General features: G+C 45.5%; 1 protein-coding gene and 1 long non-coding RNA gene across 2 annotated transcripts; both read right to left on the bottom strand.

Annotated features, from left to right (window-relative positions):
- Nucleotides 1-1,367: 1,367 nt before the first annotated feature.
- On the bottom strand, nt 1,368-20,465 carry LOC139565536 (NFX1-type zinc finger-containing protein 1-like). Its single transcript, XM_071385983.1, has 13 exons — nt 19,494-20,465; nt 19,020-19,306; nt 18,446-18,684; nt 16,852-16,977; nt 16,495-16,643; nt 16,133-16,276; nt 13,448-13,565; nt 12,847-13,076; nt 12,489-12,628; nt 11,664-11,964; nt 5,477-5,587; nt 5,248-5,343; nt 1,368-5,029 (listed from the first exon to the last, which is right to left on the bottom strand). Exons 1-13 carry the CDS (start codon nt 20,400-20,402, stop codon nt 2,639-2,641), a joined length of 5,241 nt encoding a protein of 1,746 aa, XP_071242084.1. The 5' UTR covers nt 20,403-20,465; the 3' UTR covers nt 1,368-2,638.
- A 162-nt stretch (nt 20,466-20,627) lies between these two features.
- Nucleotides 20,628-22,420, bottom strand: LOC139565543 (uncharacterized). Its single transcript, XR_011672920.1, has 3 exons — nt 22,259-22,420; nt 20,848-20,941; nt 20,628-20,755 (listed from the first exon to the last, which is right to left on the bottom strand). It is a non-coding gene; the product is annotated as an uncharacterized lncRNA (long non-coding RNA).
- Between the last annotated feature and the right edge of the window lie 322 nt (nt 22,421-22,742).

Consider the following 22,742-nt stretch of genomic DNA (forward strand, 5'->3'; position numbering starts at 1 on the left):
GCGAGAAATCTGCTGATCCTGCCACGCATCCTTGAGTACCTTTCTAAATGATGCATAAAGGGTGTTTCGGTCATCTCTATAACTTCAGACTTTCAGGTGTAGTTGTGTGTGTATGTGTCTCATATCTGACTCACGGTCCTGGTGCTCGGCCATCAGGCTGGAAAGGGAACTGCTCACCACATCTGCAGCTGATGAAAAAAAATAAGGCTACATACAACGAACCCTGGCCCCGTCCAGAATCAACCCTTAGCACCTAAACCTATGGACTTGTGTAGATCTGAGAAGATTGGATAGGTATAAGAAATATGGTACAAAATCTTCCCAACCTATCAGAGAGCAAGGTAAAGCTACTACTACACTGATCTAAAATATAAATAGTTACATATAATTACAGTTCATATAAGGAAATCAGTCAATTTAAATAAATAAATGATGGCCTAATCTAAGGATTTGGCATGACTGGGAATACAGATATGCATCTGTGGTCACAGATACCTGAACAAAAAAGGTAGGGGCATGGATCAGAAAACCAGTCAGTATCTGGTGTGACCAACATTTGCCTAATGCAGTGCGACACATCTCCTTCACATAGAGTTGATCAGGCTGAAATGTTGAAATGTTGATCAAGCTGAAATGATCCAGAGCATCCCAAACATGCTCAAAGGGTAACATGTCTGGTGAGTATGCAGGCCGTGGAAGAACTGGGACATTTTCAGCTTCCAGGAATTGTGTACAGATTCTTGCGAAATTGGCCATTGAAGGTGATCATTTGTCCACTGAAGTCAGTTACGATGCCAAACTGCAGTCAGGTCAAGACCCTGGTGAGGACGGCAAGAATGCAGATGGGCTTCCCTGAGATGGTTTCTGACAGTGTGTGCAGAAATTCTTCAGTTTTGCAAACCCACAAGTTCATCAGCTGTCCGGGTGGCTGGTCTCAGACGACCCTGCAGGTGAAGAAGCCGGATGTGGAGGTCCTAGGCTGGCGTGGTTACACGTGGTCTGCGGTTGTGAGGCCGGTTTGATGTACTGAAAAATTCTCTAAAACGACAGAGACACAACTTATGGTAGAGAAATGAACACTACATTCTCTGGCAACAGCTCTGATGGACATTCCTGCAGTCAGCATGCCAATTGCACTCTCCCTCAAAACTTGAGGCGTTTGGCATTGTGTTGTATGACAAAACTGCACATTTTAGAGTGGCCTTTTATTGTATCCAGCACAAGGTGCACCTGTGTAATTACCATGCTGTTTAATCAGCTTTTTGATATTCTACACATGTCAGGTGGATGGATTATCTTGGCAAAGGAGAAATGCTCATTAACAGGGATGTAAACAAATTTGTGCCCACAATTTGAGAGAAATAAGCTTTTTGTGTATATGGAACATTTCTGGGATCTTTTATTTCAGCTCATGAAACATTGGACCATTGTTCATTATATATTGCTTACACTGATCTGATCTGCCAGTGCCTTAAGTGCCTAGGGAGTAAGGGTTGTCTCTGGATGGTTCCACACCAAGTCATACCCCTCCGCCCTGCCACCTAATCACCTGACCATCACTTACAGGTTAGGGTCATATACGCTATAACTCAGTTAACAAAATGTTCAAAATGTATTCAACTAATACATAAAGTAGGCCTATCCTAATTTAAATAAATGGCCAACGTCCAAGACACAAAGTGGAGTTGCAGTTTACCTCCATAATTAACCAGGTCAAAATGGGAGACACCAACCCTAATCTACTCCATGCAAGGATGTTGTGGATGCTCACCCTGCCCACATCTCATCTCTGCTCTTTTCCCAGTGCTATTCAAATAACAGCAATTTCCCATATCAAGTTGCAGACAGTAGAAAAAATCATATGGGATCCCCCAAAATACATACAGTATCCAGCACTTTGTATCCTGAACACTTGGTTTGTGCACAAGTGTGTGAATATTACCTACTTTTACAGTGTTCTCTTTTCATGCCAGAGTTGTTTTTCAGCCCCTTTATCATATTATATGAACTGAGTCAGCTGAATGATTCATGTGTGAATGTGTGTGTTAGAAAATCGTTTTGCAAACATATTGGATCATCTCAGATAATTGTATTACATTTGTGTAAAAGGCCAACATTGCAAGTATCAAGCCAACTCTTTGTTAAATGAACAATACACTGCTGCCATCCATTGGTGCGACGGGGGGAAAAAAACACTCAGTTGTCTAAAAATGTAGGCCCATCGTCACACATAAAAATCCAGTCTAATCGTTTGCATAATTCATTATTGTACAGTGTGTAATGATTTTTTTTTGATCAATCGTTCATTTTCAACTTTCAAGATCTCACAGATACAGTAGCAAAAAGTCACATATAATTTCAGTATTGCACTCTGGGGTGACATTATTAAACATCACCTCTGTGAAATAAAAATGAATATGTATTATACTTCGCGAAGCAGATTCATTTCATCACATTCAATGAATCATTTACTGTAATTTCAGAATTAAATATATCAGTTAATACGGCTATGCTTTCTGGAGTGCCAATTGTGATAACTGTCACATCAGTTATGAAAAGTCACAATTAAACTGAAAACAATCTGTTTTTAATCATCAAGGTGCACCAGATCAAAGTTCAGCACATTATTGACTTCAGATCACACAGCCTCTTGCGCCCCATCCATCTCTGATGCCACTCTGTTGCCACTGACTAGAACATGGCTTGCTCCACCAATCGTAGCCTTGCATTCTGGGCAGTTGCTATGCTCCATGGCCCGTCCACATTCTCCGATGGCGTAGATGTGATTGTTGGGACACTTGTACCAGTGTCCAACACTCAGGTTGATAGCTTTAACAATCATCATCCTTTCTTCATCAGTGATCCCCAGGCCAGTGCTTGGTAGCTTTTTATCCAGTTCTTTAAGTGCCTGCTTTACCAAGTCCTTGTCTTGCTGAGTGAATGGCTGCATTCTCTCCAGAACCTTCCTCATGGCTGTGACCTCAGCCTGAACGTGGACCCGACGGCCTGTTCCATTAGCCATCTTGCAGCGGGCGTTAAGCTCTGCCAAAAAGGAGAGCCTCTGTAGCTCGCTCTGTAGATCAGATGCCTGCTGCTCTGAGAACTTTTGGTGATGATCCATCAGCCACCTCAGGAACTCCGGAACCTTCTCGTCAAAGTAAAAGGTTTCTACGCTTGACATGTGCCCTCTACGAATCTTCAGCAGCTTGTTCAGTCTCTCAAGTAAGGCCATCTTGTTCTCAGTGATCCATAGTTCCTTTGCTGTGAGGTCGGAGGCTCTCAGTGTATCTCTGATCTGTATGTACTCCATAGGTAGGTACCTTAGCAAGTTCTCCTTGTCAGTCCATTGCTGCTTAAGGACCACCTTCTGTGCCTCAATATCTGACTGTGTTCCATTAATCTTCTCCTTCACTTTTTCAATTTCCACCAGACTCCGGTTGACATGAGCCCCGTACCGGAGATTCCTGCGGATGGGTGTGCGACACTTGGGGCACTCCTTCAACTTTATACCGGTAGCCTGCTGGTTCTCATCCATTCCCATGTATGTGTCCATGGACGTGGACTCAAACAAGTGTCCGCAGTCCTCTAGCTGAATGAAACAGGCCTCAACATCGTCCTCCGTACCAAAGAAGATCTCTGTTACCTCCTCGTGGTGGCAAACACGACACTTGTTGGGGCAGGGGTCTCCACACAGGCCGATGCATGGGTGCCCACAGTGCAAGGTTTTGGTACAGGGTTGGGTGCATGGTGGACGGTCACAAGGCTCATGGCAAAGCTTGCTGCAGCGCTGATGAGGGCACTTCCAGGCACAAGGCTCTATGCAGGGGGCACAGAGCTGGCCGCATGGCTTCATACAGACACTATGGATGCAGCGATTCTCACAGCGCATTTGACAGGGTGGGCATCCACGTGTACAGGGCTCCCGACATTTATGGGAGCAGACTAGGAGGCGATCACATTGGTGGAGACAGCCCATGTGGAAGCGGCCCTGGTGGCACCTCTGGCAGGAACCAGGACAGGGGTGGCCACACTTCAGCATCTGTTTGCAATGTGTCCTGCATTCTGGCTGTATGGTAGATCTCTTATAATGACAGGGATCTTCTTGCTTGTGTCCACATTTGAGCTCCAATGTGACCATCACCATGCAGGTGGTGGTGCAGGACTCCCCACACACCAAGACACATGGATGCCCACACATGAGCTTCTGCTGACAGGGCTCCTGGCACACAAACTTCTCCGGAGCCTGGTGACAGGGCACCATCTGCTTGTGCTGGCACTGTGGTACAATCTTTTCTACCCGCTTAAGGCAGTCAGTAGGGCACTCCTGGTAGCACTGACGTTGGCATCGATGCCCCAGCTCACAAAGGACCTTCTGGCACTTCTTGTTGCATGTGTACTTTTTGTGCTCTTGGTCGTACGGGTGGCAGGCACTGGAGCACACGTGACCACAGTTCAAGCGGAACTCGCAGGGCAGGTTGCAGCCTCCCTCGGGAGCTTGTTTGAAGTCGTCTCCGCAGGACACTTTAATGTGTCGCTCAGGGTGGTTCTGGCAGCACAAAGTCATTGCAGGGCCCACTTGGTCTTTCTCTCGCAGAGTGTGCAGGATGTTGCTCCAAAGCTTGACCTTTCCCAACATGTCCATGTTTCCAATGCAGTAGAGGCCCTTCTTAGCCCTTGACAGGGCTACACAGACACGGTTGGGGATGTTCAAGAAACCCATCTTCCCCTGTTTGTTACTTCGAACCAGGGACAGCAGGACAATATCATTCTCCTCCCCTTGATATTTGTCAACAACATGAACTTTGACCCCATTGAACTCTTTGGCTGGCATGAGGTTGCGCAGACAGTGGAGTTGGCCTGTGTAAGTGGTGAGGATGGTGATCTGGAACGGCTGGTAGTCCTGTAACAGGAGGTAGCGACACAGCGCCACCACGAAGAGGGCCTCGTGGCGGTTCTGGTGACTTTTTCCATCCTTGATCTCCTCTTCATGATAATTATGCTCCACAAAGAACATGTTTGAGTGAAGCCCCTGCAATACAACAGGGGGTTGAATACAATGTATATTGGGCCGCAACTAACTTCTAAAGCCTACACATATGGACGGTTTATCATGCTTTATTAATGGTACATTGAATTGACCACATGGGGAAATTCATTGATAAACAGCTTCAAATGTACTCCTGCTAGGGGGGAAAATACCATGTCAAAAATCTATGTATGCATTCATTTATGTATGCATTAATTTACCTTAACATTCTCAAAGTCCATCACTGAGGGGTGGTTCTCCAGCTCAGAGTAGATGTGAGGGACCAGGAGACGGGCAATGTCTGGCCTCATACGATGCTGTGTAGGATAGACCCAGTGAGAAGATTGGTCAATGGATATGGAATGAAGTGAAGAACAAGGAATGAAGAACAAGGGTAATTGGTTTATCTGGTTTGTCCATATAAACTTCCCTTAAGATTCCCACACATACCTGATAGTTAAGTCTGACATACGGAATGTCCATCTTGATCAGCCTCTCAAACATGGACACTTCAAGACTGAAGTTCTTGGCCAGGTCAAACACTGTTGCACTGGGCCGGAGCTAGGGGGACAATGGAGGTTGCAAGCTACATAAGTACCCCTGAACCTCAAGAGAGGATGGCATGGACCACCTCATTTCAACAGTTTTAGACAATATAAACAGACAATAGAGTCGAGGAGATCACTGTTTTTAATATGCTGCTCACTACAGATGAATATTAGGCTTTCGACTAAACCTGAAACATTTGCAGAAATTTTGTTTTTAATGTGCATTGTCCTTGTCGAATAAATGTAATAAAGTAAAGAGTATGGGAAATATACACTGAGTATACCAAGCTTTAGGAACACCTTCCTATTATTGAGTTGCACCCCCCATCCCCTTTTTCCCTCAGAACAGCCTCAATTCGTCAGGGCATGGACTCTAAAAGGTTTCGAAAGCGTTCCACAAGGATGCTGGCCCATGTTGGCTCCAATGCTTCCCACAGTTGTGTCAGTTTGGCTGGATGTCCTTTGGGTGGTGGACCATTCTTGATACACACGGGAAGCTGTTGAGCATTAAAAAAACAGCAGCGTTGCAGTTCTTGACACAAACTGGTCCGCCTAGCACCTACTACTAAATGACTAAAATATATAAAAATATATATAAATATAAATATATATAAATATAAATATATAAATATAAATATATATAAATACTACCATTCCCCGTTCAAAGGCACTTAAATCTTTTGTCTTGCCCATTCACCTTCTGAATGGCACACATACACAAACCATGTCTCAATTGTCTCAAGGCTTAAAAATCCTTCTTTAACCTGTCTCCTACCCTTCATTTACACTGATTGAAGTGGATTTAACAAGTGACAATAAGGAATCATAGCTTCAACCTGGATTCACCAGGTCAGTCTATGTCATGTTTTGTATACTCAGTGTATTGGCAAATAAACTCTGAGTAAAATTTTGGTATATTTTTTATTTTTAGGGGTACGTTTTACCCCTTTTTCTCACCAATTTTGTAATATCCAATTGGTAGTTACAGTCTTGTCCCATCGCAGCAACTCCAGTACGGACTCGGGAGAGGCGAAGGTCGAGAGCCATGCGTCCTCCAAAACATGACCCCGCCTCATGGGTCTCCCACCCCTGAGTCAATACTTTGTAGAAGCACCGTTGACAGCGATTACAGCTGTGTCTTTCTGGGTAAATCTCTATGAGCTTTCCACACCTGGATAATGCAACATTTGCCCAATTATTATTCAAAAAATTCTTTAAGCTCTGTCCAATTAGTTGTTGATCATTGCTCGACGACAATAATTTTTTTTGCCATAGATTTTCAAGCAGATTTAAGTCAACTGTAATTTGGCCACTCAGGAACATTCACTGTCTTCGTGGTAAGCAACTCCAGTGTCGATTTGGCCTTGTGTTGATGGTAGTGATTGCCTATTACTGCTTATCACTTATTAACATTACTTTACTAAAATATTTCAGTTGCTTATATTTCATTTGTTTTATTTGATGACTTTATTATTTTATTCCAAGTCATCATCACATCTCTATTGAGCTGCTGCCTATGCTGTCTGACAAAATCACTATTCTGGAGTTCTTCAAAGTAAATAAGGCATACTTTTATGTACTTTCAGGTAGAGATACGCTACATCTCCAAAAGCATCTCCAAAAGGACACCCCTTCAAATTAGTGGATTCAGCTATATCATCCACACCCATTGCTGACAGGTGTATAAAATCAAGCACGCAGCCATGCAATCTCCATAGACAAACATTGACAGGAGAATGGCCTTATTGGAGACCTCAGTGACTTTCAACATGGCACAGTCATAGGATGCCACCTTTCCAACAAGTCAGTTGGTCAAATTTCTGCCCTGCTAGAGCTGCCCCGGTGAACTGTACGTGCTGTTATTGTGAAGTGTACGGGCAGGCAGGCAATACGCTTGACCTCATCTTTACTAGATGCTGTTCTTCCACTAATCTCACTGCAACTCCCCTCCAAGTCTCCGACCACTACCTTGTATCCTTTTCCCTCTCGCTCTCATCTAACACTTCCCACACTGCCCCTACTCGGATGGTATCGCGCCGTCCCAACCTTCGCTCTCTCTCCCCCGCTACTCTCTCCTCTTCCATCCTATCATCTCTTCCCTCTGCTCAAACCTTCTCCAACCTATCTCCTGATTCTGCCTCCTCAACCCTCCTCTCCTCCCTTTCTGCATCCTTTGACTCTCTATGTCCCCTATCCTCCAGGCCGGCTCGGTCCTCCCCTCCTGCTCCGTGGCTCGACGACTCACTGCGAGCTCACAGAACAGGGCTCCGGGCAGCCGAGCGGAAATTGAGGAAAACTCGCCTCCCTGCGGACCTGGCATCCTTTCACTCCCTCCTCTCTACATTCTCCTCTTCTGTCTCTGCTGCTAAAGCCACTTTCTACCACTCTAAATTCCAAGCATCTGCCTCTAACCCTAGGAAGCTCTTTGCCACCTTCTCCTCCCTCCTGAATCCTCCTCCCCCTCCTCCCCCCTCCTCCCTCTCTGCAGATGACTTCGTCAACCATTTTGAAAAGAAGGTCGACGACATCCGATCCTCGTTTGCTAAGTCAAACGACACCGCTGGTTCTGCTCACACTGCCCTACCCTGTGCTTTGACCTCTTTCTCCCCTCTCTCTCCAGATGAAATCTTGCGTCTTGTGACGGCCGGCCGCCCAACAACCTGCCCGCTTGACCCTATCCCCTCCTCTCTTCTCCAGACCATTTCCGGAGACCTTCTCCCTTACCTCACCTCGCTCATCAACTCATCCTTGACCGCTGGCTACGTCCCTTCCGTCTTCAAGAGAGCGAGAGTTGCACCCCTTCTGAAAAAACCTACACTCGATCCCTCCGATGTCAACAACTACAGACCAGTATCCCTTCTTTCTTTTCTCTCCAAAACTCTTGAACGTGCCGTCCTTGGCCAGCTCTCCTGCTATCTCTCTCAGAATGACCTTCTTGATCCAAATCAGTCAGGTTTCAAGACTAGTCATTCAACTGAGACTGCTCTGCTCTGTGTCACGGAGGCGCTCCGCACTGCTAAAGCTAACTCTCTCTCCTCTGCTCTCATCCTTCTAGACCTATCGGCTGCCTTTGATACTGTGAACCATCAGATTCTCCTCTCCACCCTCTCCGAGCTGGGCATCTCCGGCGCGGCCCACGCTTGGATTGCGTCCTACCTGACAGGTCGCTCCTACCAGGTGGCGTGGCGAGAATCTGTCTCCGCACCACGTGCTCTCACCACTGGTGTCCCCCAGGGCTCTGTTCTAGGCCCTCTCCTATTCTCGCTATACACCAAGTCACTTGGCTCTGTCATATCCTCACATGGCCTCTCCTATCATTGCTATGCAGACGACACACAATTAATCTTCTCCTTTCCCCCCTCTGATAACCAGGTGGCGAATCGCATCTCTGCATGTCTGGCAGACATATCAGTGTGGATGACGGATCACCACCTCAAGCTGAACCTCGGCAAGACGGAGCTGCTCTTCCTCCCGGGGAAGGACTGCCCGTTCCATGATCTCGCCATCACGGTTGACAACTCCATTGTGTCCTCCTCCCAGAGCGCTAAGAACCTTGGCGTGATCCTGGACAACACCCTGTCGTTCTCAACTCACATCAAGGCGGTGACCCGTTCCTGTAGGTTCATGCTCTACAACATTCGCAGAGTACGACCCTGCCTCACACAGGAAGCGGCGCAGGTCCTAATCCAGGCACTTGTCATCTCCCGTCTGGATTACTGCAACTCGCTGCTGGCTGGGCTCCCTGCCTGTGCCATTAAACCCCTACAACTCATCCAGAACGCCGCAGCCCGTCTGGTGTTCAACCTTCCCAAGTTCTCTCACGTCACCCCGCTCCTCCGCTCTCTCCACTGGCTTCCAGTTGAAGCTCGCATCCGCTACAAGACCATGGTGCTTGCCTACGGAGCTGTGAGGGGAACGGCACCTCCGTACCTTCAGGCTCTGATCAGGCCCTACACCCAAACAAGGGCACTGCGTTCATCCACCTCTGGCCTGCTCGCCTCCCTACCTCTGAGGAAGTACAGTTCCCGCTCAGCCCAGTCAAAACTGTTCGCTGCTCTGGCACCCCAATGGTGGAACAAACTCCCTCACGACGCCAGGTCAGCGGAGTCAATCACCACCTTCCGGAGACACCTGAAACCCCACCTCTTTAAGGAATACCTAGGATAGGATAAAGTAATCCTCCTAACCCCCCCCTCCCCCTTAAAAGAGTTAGATGCACTATTGTAAAGTGGTTGTTCCACTGGATATCATAAGGTGAATGCACCAATTTGTAAGTCGCTCTGGATAAGAGCGTCTGCTAAATGACTTAAATGTAAATGTAAATGTAAGTGGAAACGTCTAGGAGCAATAACGGCTCAGCCGAGAAATGGTAGGCCACACAAGCACATAGAACAGGACCGGGACAACATTTCGTCGGAAACTTCATAAAATTTGTTTCCATGGCCAAGCAGCCACACACAAGCCTAAAATCACCATGCGCAATGCAAAGCATCAGCTGGATTGGTGTAAAGCTCGCCGCCATTGGACTCTGGAGCAGTGGAAACGCGTTCTCTGGAATGAATCTGGCAGTCCGATGGACGAATGTGGGTTTGGCGGATGCCAGGAGAACGCTACCTGCCCGAATGCATAGTGCCAACTGTAAAGTTTGGTGGAGGAGGAATAATGGTCTGGGGCTGTTTTTCATGCTTCAGGCTAGGCCCCTTAGTTCCAGTGAAGGGAAATCTTAACGCTACAGCATACAATGATATTCTAGACAATTCTGTGCTTCCAACTTTGTGGCAACAGTTTGGGGTAGGCCCTTTCCTGTTTCAGCATGACAATGCCCCCGTGCACAAAGCGTGGTCAATACAGAAATGGCTTGTAGAGAGTGGTGTGGAAGAACTTGACTGGCCTGCACAGAGCCCTGACCTCAACCCCATCAAAAACCTTTGGGATTAATTGGAACGCCGACTGAGAGCCAGGCCTAATTGCCCAACTGCAGTGCCGACCTCACTAATGCGCTTGTGGCTGAATGGAAGCAAGTCCCCGCAGCAATGTTCCAACATCTAGTGGAAAGCCTTCCCAGAAGAATGGAGGCTGTTATACAGTAGTAGCAAAGAGGGGACCAACTCCATATTAATGTCCATGATTTTGGAATGAGATGTTCGACGAGCGGATGTCCACATACTTTTGGCCACGTAGTGTACCTCGCAAAGCAACAGCTGCTCTCTATATACCGTCTATATACCGATAAGTAGATGCACAATGAATTATGGTCACTGTAGTTCATTTCCACGTTTTATGTGAATACTATGTAGAATATTGGCCTGTTGGAAACTACAACTTCCTACTGGATCTGATTTATCTCTGTGCAACGTGCACATTGAGCTCACAGAAAAAATATTAACTAAATGGAATGAACTGATGTTGATCAATTAGTTGTTTAAAAAAAGAAAATTGTTCAGCACTACCCATCTACCAATAGGTACTTTTTCTTTACGAGGCAGTGGAATTCACTGCTCGACTGAGGGATCTTACAGATCATTGTATGTGTGGGTTACAGAGATGAGGTACTCATTCAAAAATCATGTTACACACTATGATTGCACACAGAGTCCATGCAACTTATGTGACTTGTTAAGCAAATTATTACTCCTGAACTTAGTTAGGCTTGCCATAACAAAGTGGTTGAATACGTAATTCCACTTTGACATTATGGGGTATATTGTGTAGGCCAGTGACACAAAATGTATATTTAATCAATTTTAAATCCAGGCTGTAACACAACAAAATATGGAAAAAGTCAAGGGGTGTGAATACTTACTGACAACACTGTATTCACTCAGAGCTAAAGGGAATTAAGTCAAGTTATGTAAGACCTTATAGCTGGGTGAACTCCACGCAGAGTTGGAAGTTGATTGCATTTCAATCCCAGCCAATTAAGAAATGAAAATGACCATGGACTTTCAATTTTTAAAAAAAGCCCAGTTTACATTAGGAACTTGAAAAATGTTCAAGCACGATGTCCAGTTGAATTCCTGGATTTACTGGAATAACAGTGAAATCTTTAAGAGGAAGTTGACCATGCCTGACCAATGAGTGTCCTGTACCTGTTGGTGGTCTCCAATGAGGATGAGATGCTGGCAAGCCTTGCTCAGAGTGGTGATGGTGTGGGCCTCCAGTACCTCCGCCGCCTCTTCCACGATCACCAGGCGGGGACTCACTTCCTGCAAAGCTTTGCGGCATCTAGCAGCCCCCGTAGTCGTCATGCCGATGACCTTGGCATCCTTCAGGACATATAAGTCCTCAAGGAAACGAATCTCAGCCAGACGCTCGGCTGCGTCCTGATAGTCCTGCTCCGCCTGCTGGGCTCGCATACGCAGCTCAGTCCGGTAACGCCTCACCCATAACCTGCAGACACAGAGCAGCAGTAGATTACGTCATTGAGTAGAATTTCACTGCAAGACCACTTATCGAGTCCAAATAAGTATGTCATAAGAATGATATAAAACCCATAGAACACGTGTGTTTACCAGACATCCTCATACAGCACAATCAAAATCAGAATATCTGAGATTCGTAATAATGCATTGAGCAGAGTCAATCAAACAGGCTGAAGCTGTGACTTAACATTACATTTTTGGGTTTAATCCAAGATAGCTTTTTGGCCGGCACACAACTGAGCCTTGCACTAGTCTTTTCCCCAGTTAGATCAAGCCAAGTGCACACCTGTGTGGCCATGATGACTATGCATTCACAAGCTAAGCACAGTTACATTGCCACGGTGACAGAACGTTTTATAGAGCAAAATCTTGCCTTTGAGGTGAGGGGATCAGTGCATACATTTTCTCTGTAATTAGTTGACATAATTATGCTCAATGGGAATAAACGCTCTCGCAGAATGCTGTTGCCTAGGGGATGAGGTGGAGTATTACCGGTACAGTCTCCATCTGTCTGGCAGACTGAGAGTCCACACATCCAGAATGGTGTCCTCCTCATCCTCACTCACGGCTGAGCTCCTGCCCAGCTCCCTCCTAATACGATGTTTCATCTTCCTCTTCTGTACCCGCTGCATCTGCGCACATACAGAGAGACACGCAGGCTTTTCAAATAACTTTAACAACACTTTAACTCAGCACCTGTCTTTCTACAATACTCCTAAGCTAAATACTTTAGAGCAGGAGGTTGTCATTTTAAATCAATAAGCAGCTCAGTTGGTTTATGATTCACCTGATTTATGATGCAATGTCTTTTGGTTATATTGTTGGATCAAGGTTAATTATTGGTTCTCACCTCCCAGCCTTCTTCACTCTGCTCTGCCTGTATCTCAGTGTTCTCCAGGTTCATGGCCAGCATCAGTTCCGCCATATCTCTGACTGTCTCCTCCGTCTTTCTAAGATCTTCATCCCGACCATGATGCATGTTTGAGGCTTCTACAAAGCGTTCCGCCTGGATCAGGTCTGCCTCCTCCGCTATCTCGATCAGGTCGTCCTCTTCCTCTTCAGCTTCGTCCATTTCCCCATCTATTATCAAATAGAGAGGTGAAAATGGGTGAGGAGTGAGGACCAGAGTTTCTAACTTCCTAGGAGTTGTCTCAACATGAAAATGAGCACTGAACTCTTTTTTCCCCCATATAGTTTCAGTTAGGATCAAAGGGAGTTTTAAATGAAACAAAAAAGAGTTCAAAGAGACTAAATAATATCAAATAAAATCAATAAAGTTTATTGGTCGCCTACACAGTTTTGTAGATGTTATCGCAGAAGCAGCGAAATGCTTGTGTTAATAGCTACATACAATCCCACAAAGAGAAGCATTTCTCTGCACCTGTTCCGTTTATTATCTGTCTGATCATGTTGTCTTGTCCACTCTCTGTGGTACTGCAGTGGCTTCTCACCTGCATTGCAATTTTGAGGATGTGGCGTCCTCTGCTGGAAGACAGTGAAACCTAATCCCAGCCACTCCATAACAAGAGACGGCTTCTTCCCACCACAGCCCTCAAAGCCATCCAGTGCCTGAGGATTACATATTAATAGTAAGTATTGTCTCCTCTCTGGCCAATGACAGATTATCACAGTTCAACATCGTTTCATAAAGCTTTTCTGGGAATGCCAGACCTACTTTTTGAATCTCAAGCCTTGTAGAGGGAGTTGGGGTTAGCGTACTCATATTAGTTGTCCTATCCGACGATAACATCAAATCAAATTGTATTTGTCACATGCGCAGAACACAACAAGTGTAGACCTTACCGTGAAATGCTTACTTACAAGCCCTTAAACAACAATGCAGTTAAGAAAAAATAATAGTTAAGAACAAATATTTACTAAATAAGCTAAAGTAAAAGATGCAGGAGTATTACCGGTACAGTCTCCATCTGTCTGGCAGACTGAGAGTCCACACATCCAGAATGGATGCACTATTGTAAAGTGGTTGTTCCACTGGATTTCATAAGGTGAATGCACCAATTTGTAAGTCGCTCTGGATAAGAGCGTCTGCTAAATGACTTAAATGTAAATGTAAATGTAAAATGTAAAAAATAAAAGAGCAACACTAAAATAACAATAAGGAGGCTATATACAGGGGGTACCGGTACCGAGTCAATGTGGGGGTACAGGTTAGTTGAGGTAATTGAAGTAATATGTACATGTAGGTAGGGGTAAAGTGACTATGTATAGATAATAAACAGCTAGTAGCAGCAGCGTAAAAAAGGGGGGGGTCAATTCAAATAGTCCGAGTAGCCCTTTGATTAGCTGTTCAGCAGTCGTATGGCTTGGGGTTAGAAGCTGTTTAGAAGCCTTTTGGACCTAGATTTGGCACTCCGGTACTGCTTGCCGTGCAGTAGCAGAGAGAACAGTCTATGACTACGGTGGCTTGAGTCTGGCAATTTTTAGGGCCTTCCTCTGACACTGCCTGGTATAGAGGTCCTGGATAGCAGGAAGCTTGGCCCCAGTGATGTACAGGGCCGTACACACTACCCTCTGTAGCGCCTTGCGGTCAGAGGCCAAGCAGTCGTCATACCAGGCAGTGATGCAAACAGTCAGGATGCTCTTGATGGTGCAGCTGTAGAACTATTTGAGGATCTGAGGACCCAGGACAAATCTTTTCATTCTCCTCAGGGGGAATAAGCATTGTCGTGCCCTCTTCACGACTGGTGTGTTTGGACCATGATAGTTTGTTGGTGATGTGTACACAAAGGAACTTGAAGCTCTAAACCTGCTCCACTACAGCCCCGTTCGATGAGAATGGGGGAGTGCTCGGCCATCCTTTTCCTGTAGTCCACGATCATCTCCTTTGTCTTGATCACATTGAGGGAGAGGTTGTTGCCCTGGCATCACACTTCCAGATCTCTGACCTCCTCCCTATAGGCTGTCTTACTGTTGTTGGTGATCAGGCCTGCCACTGTTGTGTCGTCGGCAAACTTAATGATGGTGTTGGAGTTGTGCTTGGCCACACAGTCATGTGTGAACAGGAAGTACAGGAGGGGACTAAGCCCGTGTTGAGGATCAGCGTGGCGGATGTGTTGTTGCCTACCCTTACCACCTGAGGACGGCCCGTCAGGAAGACCAGGATCCAGTTGCAGAGGGAGGTGTTTAGTCCCAGGGTCCTTAGCTTAATGATGAGCTTTGAGGGCACTATGGTGTTGAACGCTGAGCTGTAGTCAATGAACAGCATTCTCCCTTAGGTGTTCTTTTTGTCCAGGTGAGAAAGGGCAGTGTTGAGTGCAATAGAGATTGTGTCATCTGTGGATCTGTTGGGGCGGTATGCAAATTGGAGTGGGTCTAGGGTCTCTGAGATGATGGTGTTAATGTGAGCCATAACCAGCCTTTCAAAGCACTTCATGGCTACAGACGTGAGTGCTACGGGTCAGTAGTCATTTACATGCTGACCACATTTTGCATTGCAAAATAAAAGTACACATACATGTTTTTCAATCGTTGCACCCATACTGTTCACACGCGTCTGCATAGCCAGGTGCTAAAATCGAAGTTGGTTATATTTGTGACACTTGATGCGCTGCAAGTCCCGCTTCTCCCATCTCCTCATTGGTTTTTAGGAGCATATACCCACGTGGGTGATTGAAAGATGAACTGAGGCCCACACTCCAGTCCAGTTGGTGGTAGTAATGCACCTTAACGTTGGTTGCCAACCGCCATATGAAGTCGAAAGAAGAAGCCTGAAGGAGGGATTACTAGAAACAAACTCGTTTTACCATTTTATCTGTGGATTAATTGTTGGAGTAGAGGACCTTGTGCATTTCAGGTAAAATAACAACCCAATGTTTATATCACAGGACAAATTAGCTAGCAACAGCAAGCTAGCTAGCTAAATTGCCATAAATGTTTAAGGCTTTTCGACCTGTCCCCAAATTAATATAGCTGGTTCAAAGTTCGTTCTGATATTTCAACCTGCGTGTCCTGATCGCGTCTGGTGTGGGTGGACAAAATCAACATGCGCGCGATTGCGGGTACATAGTTCTAGTAGTAGCTGTGGGGATGGAACTATTAGTTATAGTCGTAGAAGTAGTCACCAGCCTGATAGTTGTAATTATAAAGGTCGGACAGAGAGGCTATCAAAGACTCACTGGCTGTAGCGTCAGGCTATCCCAGTGTTTCTCTGAGATGAACTTTTGGAGGTACTGCTCCCTTAGGACGCCCCGAAGACTGCACTCCAGCTGCACAGACTGAGTTTGGATCTTAGTCTCTTCTGTCCGCAATGCATCATAGATCTGAGGGGAAACAATATTCTGAACATCACTATGTGATATTATTTCGCTGGTTGACTTTTCCCAAAAGATAGCCAACCTGACTGTTACATTCCTGACAAAAAATGAAAGCTGAGCTACATTCACTTCAATAGCTACATTTACAATTTACATTTAAAGACTATTTCTGAAATGTTCACATATTGGTCAGTGTAACTTTCAGGTTTCAAGTTGGGCCTCACCTCACTGTTGGCACGGCGAAGATGTTGCGGTAGGTTGCGGCGGAAGTAATGGGAGCTTTTCAGCTCCCTCAGCGTGAAACGCTTCAGGACCTCACTGTTGCTTTGCCCACCCACTCTCACAATACCGTCTGGTAAAAACTTGTGGATGCCTATGGTGCGCATTGTTTAACAAATTAAAAAGGTGGTCATACATACAACAACAAAAGTGCCCTTCAGAATTATCTTTGGTCAAACACCAAATTATGGTATGTAGCATCTGAAATTCTTCAAGAATGGCTTGAGGTGGAAAATAACTTAATTTGAGAAGCAAAAGTAGCGTGAGGTGTGTGCATTGCATCCAGAAAAAAGGAGGACTACCTTCTAGGAACTGGTCCAGAGCGTGGTTGGTGTAACAAACCACCAGCATGGGCGAGGTGAAACCTCTCCCCATCTCCTGATTGGTAAGCAGAGCCTGGGCGATCTTTAGTCCTGTGTAGGTCTTCCCTGGGATTATGAGTAAGGAAAGAAAACAAATGTCTAAAAGTGTTACACTCCTGCAGAGCTGTTGCACTAAAGACTACGTTACATGAAGCAACGTGGCACAATTTCTCAGCTTTTGGCCTGGACATTTTTATGTGTATACAGTACCAGTCAACAGTTTGGCCACACGTACTCATTCAAGGGTTTTTATTTATTTTGAATCTTTTCTACATTGTGGAATAATAACAGTGGTAAAAGACCAAGTCCATATTATGACAGAAACAGCTCAAATAAGCAAAGAGAAGCGAGAGTCCATCATTACTTTAAGACATGAAGGTCAGTCAATACGGAACATTTCAAGAACTTTGAACGTTTCCTCAAGTGCAGTCGTAAAAACCATCAAGCACTATGATGAAACTGGCTCTCATGAGGACCGCCACAGGAAAGGAAGACCCAGAGTTACCTCTGTTGCAGAGGATAAGTTCATTAGTTACCAGCCTCAGAATCTGCAGCCCAAATAAATGCTTCAGAGTTCAAATAACAGACACATCTCAACATCAACTGTTCAGAGGAGACTGCGTGAGTCAGGCATTCATGGTCGAATTGCTGCAAAGAAACCACTACTAAAGGACAACAATAAAAAGAGACTTGCTTTGGCCAAGATACATGAGCAATGGACATTAGACCGGTGGAAATCTGTGCTTTGGTCTGATGAGTCCAAATGTGAGATTTTTGGTTCCAACCGCCATGTCTTTGTACGACGCAGAGTTGGTGGATGGTTGATCTCTGCATATGTGGTTTCCACCGTGATGCATGGAGGAAAAGGCATAATGGTGTGGGGGTGCTTTGCTGGTGACACTGTGATTTATTTAGAATTCACGGCACACTTAACCAACATGGCTACCACAGCATTCTGCAGCGATACGCCATCCCATCTGGTTTGCGCTTAGTGGGACTTGTTTTTCAACGTGACAATGACCCAACACACCTCCAGGCTGTGTAAGGGCTATTTGACCAAGAAGGAGAGTGATGGAGTGCTGCATCAGATGACCTGGCCTCCACAATCACCTAACCTCAACCTAATTGAGATGGTTTGGGATGAGTTAGACCGCAGAGTGAAGGAAAAGCAGCCAATAAGTGCTCAGTATATGTGGGAACTCCTTGAAGACTGTTGGATAAGCATTCCACATGAAGCTGGTTGAGAGAATGCCAAGAGTGTGCAAAACTGTCAAGGCAAAGGGTAGTTACTTTGAAGAATCTAAAATATAAAACATATTTTGATTTAACACTTTGTTGGTTACTACATGTTTCCATATGTGTTATTTCATAGTTTTGATGTCTTCCCTATTATTCTACAATGTAGAAAATAGTTTAAAAAATAATAAATAAAAACCCTTGAATGAGTAGGTGTGTCCAAACTTTTGACCGGTACTGTACATGTACGTAAACATGATCTATTCAATATGTATGACTTATTCAAAATGTATTCCACCTGTGCCTGGGGGTCCCTGGATGATAGCCAGCTCCTTGGTGAGTGCGAGCTGAAGGGCTCTCATCTGAGACTCGTCCAATCCCAGCTGCTCCATGGGGGGCCAGGCTTCAGGATCCAGGGTGTGGAAGCTCTTGATACTGCTCTTAAACTCAGGCACTGCAATAGCAGACAGGTCATACGTATCTGCCCTGGGCAGGTAGGCAGGAGGTTCGACGTCTGAGCTGCATTCCACTATATACCTGTAATTTACATGTCGTCATAAATCACGAATGTCATTCTTCATTACAAGAATTGACATGTGGTGAACATAATTTCAGCCAAATTCATCTAGCAGCTGGTGGAAGAATTAAGTCACTCACAAACCATGTTAAGCACTTTAAGATCAGAAGCATGGAACTGTATCAATACAATCTGCAATTCTCATTGTCAGAAAAGCATGATGAAAACCCAACATTTTGTCTTAAGCTTGTCCCAAAGCTGATTAGCCGACTCTCTATGTCATAGCATCAACAACACTGGTGCATTCACAAGCTAATTGCTGAAATTAAGAACGACAGACAGACAGTTCACCGACCTCTGAAAGGGCAGATCCTCCACCTCCAGCTCCTGCAGCCCTTCGAGGACGTAGCGGTAGGCCTCAAAGTAGGCTGTGGTCTCCACCATGAGGAACGATTGGTGGGCCTCCACTCCGGCCAGGGCTCGCCTGCTCTCCCCTAAGAAACTGAGCTGGACAAAGCCCTTCTCTAGCTCCTTGGGGTCCCGGTCCGACACAGTAGCAAACAGGAAGGTGTCAAAGTTGTCACAGGACATGCAGAGCAGGGAGCCGTATATCAGCCGCTTGGAGTTTTGCCAGCGGACAAACTGTGCGGGACAGAGAAGAACATGAACATATATTTGAATACACTCTTCAGATATGGATAGACATTGTATGTATTAATGTAATTTCAAAGAGTATTGTATAATCTCACTATATTTTAAGTTATATAACTACACAATGTTGGTAAGTTATCATTTTTCTATTCAAATACTCTGAATTAAACTCACTGACCTTAAGAGGATGGGAGTCAAACTGGACCTTATAGGCCAAACCAGACGGGGTGCACAATGGAACCACCAGTCGAGTGTCAAAGTACACTCTGATGTCATCAAAGCGGCACTTTCTCAAAGGGATGTCTTTATTGCCCAGGTCCTGCTGGCTCTGAATCAGCTGCTGGATGCCCTCTCGAAGAGGCCTCACAAAGTCCTCTCGCATGAGCCGGAAGTGCGTGTCCAGGTAGAGCAGTCCGCTGGCGTAGCGTTGGGAGATGAGGTTGGGCCTGAGGTAGGATCTCTGGTCCTGGTGGAACTCTTTGGGGATGGGGTAGATTGGCAGGGTCCTGAAGTCGGCCTCCCCGGGTGGGGCATCTTCCTGGGGGGTGATGAAGGAGTAGTTGTCAGACCTCAGGGTGCCCTCCCTGGCTCTCTCCTGGAGGTGCTCGACCAGGCCCTGGATCCTATCCAGGTTCTCCTCCGTCTGCTCCAGGACGTCCACCCCCACGCCTTGCAGGCTCTTGATGACTGGTCTGAAGAGGGCAACTATCATGGACACGCCCTTTATAGAGCTAGCTGGGAAGACGCTGAGCACCTTGGAGAGAAGGGTCATGATGTTGTCCAAGTGCCGGGGGTATTGTTCCCGGCGAGTGTGGTCAAACTCGGATCCCATTCCCATCACGTAATGGGGCAGGATGGTTCGGAGGAATCCGGAATCCTTGATTAAGCCAGTCAAGTACTGTACGGTTTGGCGGATGGTTTTGGACAAGAAGGCCTTGCATAATACTTGGCAGAGAAGCTGAACAAGGTCCTGTCGCATCTCTCTCTCGTCGAGGAGAGCTTGCAGTTCATGGTTCATAGAGGCCAGAGCGATGGCTACATCTGAAGGGTCTTTCCCTGACAGCTCCTCCAAGGTTGGGTAATCCATTGGATGAACCTGAGGGGTGCCACCGTCTATAGATATTCCTCTCCCTCCCCCTCTTCCTCTACCACCCCTTCCTCTACCTCGCCCCCTCACTCCTCCTCTGCCTCTCCCTCCCCCTCTATTTTCTCTGCCTCCCACTATCTCCCTTCCTCCTCCTCCTCCCGCTCGACCACCCCTACCCCTGGCATCCTCCCCTGCTCTTCCTCTTCCCTTCCCTGCTCTGTCATCTCGCTCTCTCCTATCCTCCCTCGGGTTCCCCCCATTAACCCCTCTCCTCTCTTCCCTGGCCCCCCTACCTCTTCCCCCTCTCCCTTGGTTGGCTATCCCTTCCTCTTCTCTCTGACCAGCCTCAGCACCTGAGGCAAACAACAGGGAAATCTATATCAATCTAAAGAAGGAAATGCCAATCATGTTTTGCTTGTCCAAAAGAAAAAAGAAATCTCCTTACCTCTTCTGTGATCGACATGGTTGGCTCCTCCTCTATCTCTCCGTTGCCCCCCTCTGTTTGGGGGATCCATTCAGGATGACTTACTATTGGTCCTCTAAGACAAGTAATGAAACCCAAAGCAATTTGAATGTTTATAACAATGGAATTTACAATTTCTTCAAATGGATTCCAAAACAGAGGCAAACTTGATATTTATGCATGGTTATTTTATATTGTGGTGGATGACGTGTGCCATCTAATGGATACAACAAGAGATTACATTGAAATGGCATTGGTTTCATTTCTACAGAAATTACATCACTTGGATACATGATACAATGTAACAGTCTGTTATCAAACTAAATCTGTATACCTTCGAAACCGAAGGTGACGATTTCACCCTCAAAATGTCAGTTTTAGCATGGACTGTCTTTTTATGACAGTTATGCAATGATGCAAATTGTGAATCCTTTGCTAATTTTGAAAAAAAAAATGTGTATGTGATATTACATACAATTTTGTGCACTGAAGAAAAATATAAACGCAACATGTAAAGTGTTGGTCCCCATGTTTCATGAGCGGAAATAAATGATGCCAGAAATGTTCCATACCTACAAAAAGCTTATTTCCCTAAAATGTTGTGCACAAATTTGTTTACATCCCTGTTAGTGAGCATTTATCCTTTGCCAAGATAATCCATCCACCTGACAGGTGTGGCATATAAATAAGCTGATTTAACAGCATGATCATTACACAGGTGCACCTTGTGGTGGACAATAAAAGGCCATTCTAAAATGTGCAGTTTTGTTACAAAACACAATGCCACAGATGTCTCGAGTTGAGGGCGCGTGCAATAGGCATGCTTGACTGCAGGAATTTCCACCGGCGCTCTCGTCAGAGAATTTAATGTTAATTTCTCTACCATACGCCGTCTCCAACGTCGTTTTAGAGAATTTGGCAGTATTTCCAACCGGCTTCACAACCGCAGACCACGTGTAACCACTCCAGCCCAGGACCTCCACATGAGGCTTCTTCACCTGCGGGATCGTCTGAGACCAGACTACCGGACAGCTGATGAAACTGAGGAGTATTTCTGTCTGTAATAAAGTACTTTTGTGGGGGAAAACTCCTTCTGATTGGGTGGGTCTGGCTCCCATGTGGGTGGGCCTATGCCCTACCAGGCCCAACCATGGCTGCGCCCCTGCCCAGTCATGTGAAATCCATAGATTAGGGCCTCGTGCATTTATTTCAATTGACTGATTGCCTTATATGAACTGTAACTCAGTAAAACCGGACATTGTTGAATGTTGCGTTTATATTTTTATTCAATATATTTACTCGTTATTTACTAGAGCCGAAAGTGTGGTCGCCTGATACATTTTCTATTCTAGAGCGTTCGATAAAACAAAGCGATGTAAAAGGAAAAACATACCTTGTTATGAACTTGTGATTGTTTTTGTGATTCCTGTCCCAATTTTCAGACTACATCAAACGTTTTAATATGTGGATTTCAGTTGTCCTTGTCTGGTTGACAGTAATGATCAGTTTAGTCCTTCTCTGCTGGGCAGTGTTGGTGAATTCACCTATGTGAAGCTAGCCACGATAAGGATAAACCACAATAGTGGAATTTGCAGGTCGCCTTCAAAATAAAAGTCCCCCATTTGAAAGTGAATCAAATGGATACAAATAGTGGAATCATGCCATATTTGAAGTAAATAATGCTAAACAAGGTCATAATGATGTTAAATAAATCCAACAAGAGACAATATTTAATTAATTTGACACAACAACAAAAAAAATGCAGTTGAAATCACACTGTCGATGTATTAGACTTTAGAATGGCTATGGGGCCATACTTATAAGCACTGTCTGTACAGCCTAATCTATGGATGTTGAAACCATGAAATGGGGTATCA

The sequence above is a fragment of the Salvelinus alpinus genome, chromosome 2, assembly GCF_045679555.1.
Source record: "Salvelinus alpinus chromosome 2, SLU_Salpinus.1, whole genome shotgun sequence".
NCBI classification, from domain to species: Eukaryota; Metazoa; Chordata; class Actinopteri; order Salmoniformes; family Salmonidae; genus Salvelinus; species Salvelinus alpinus.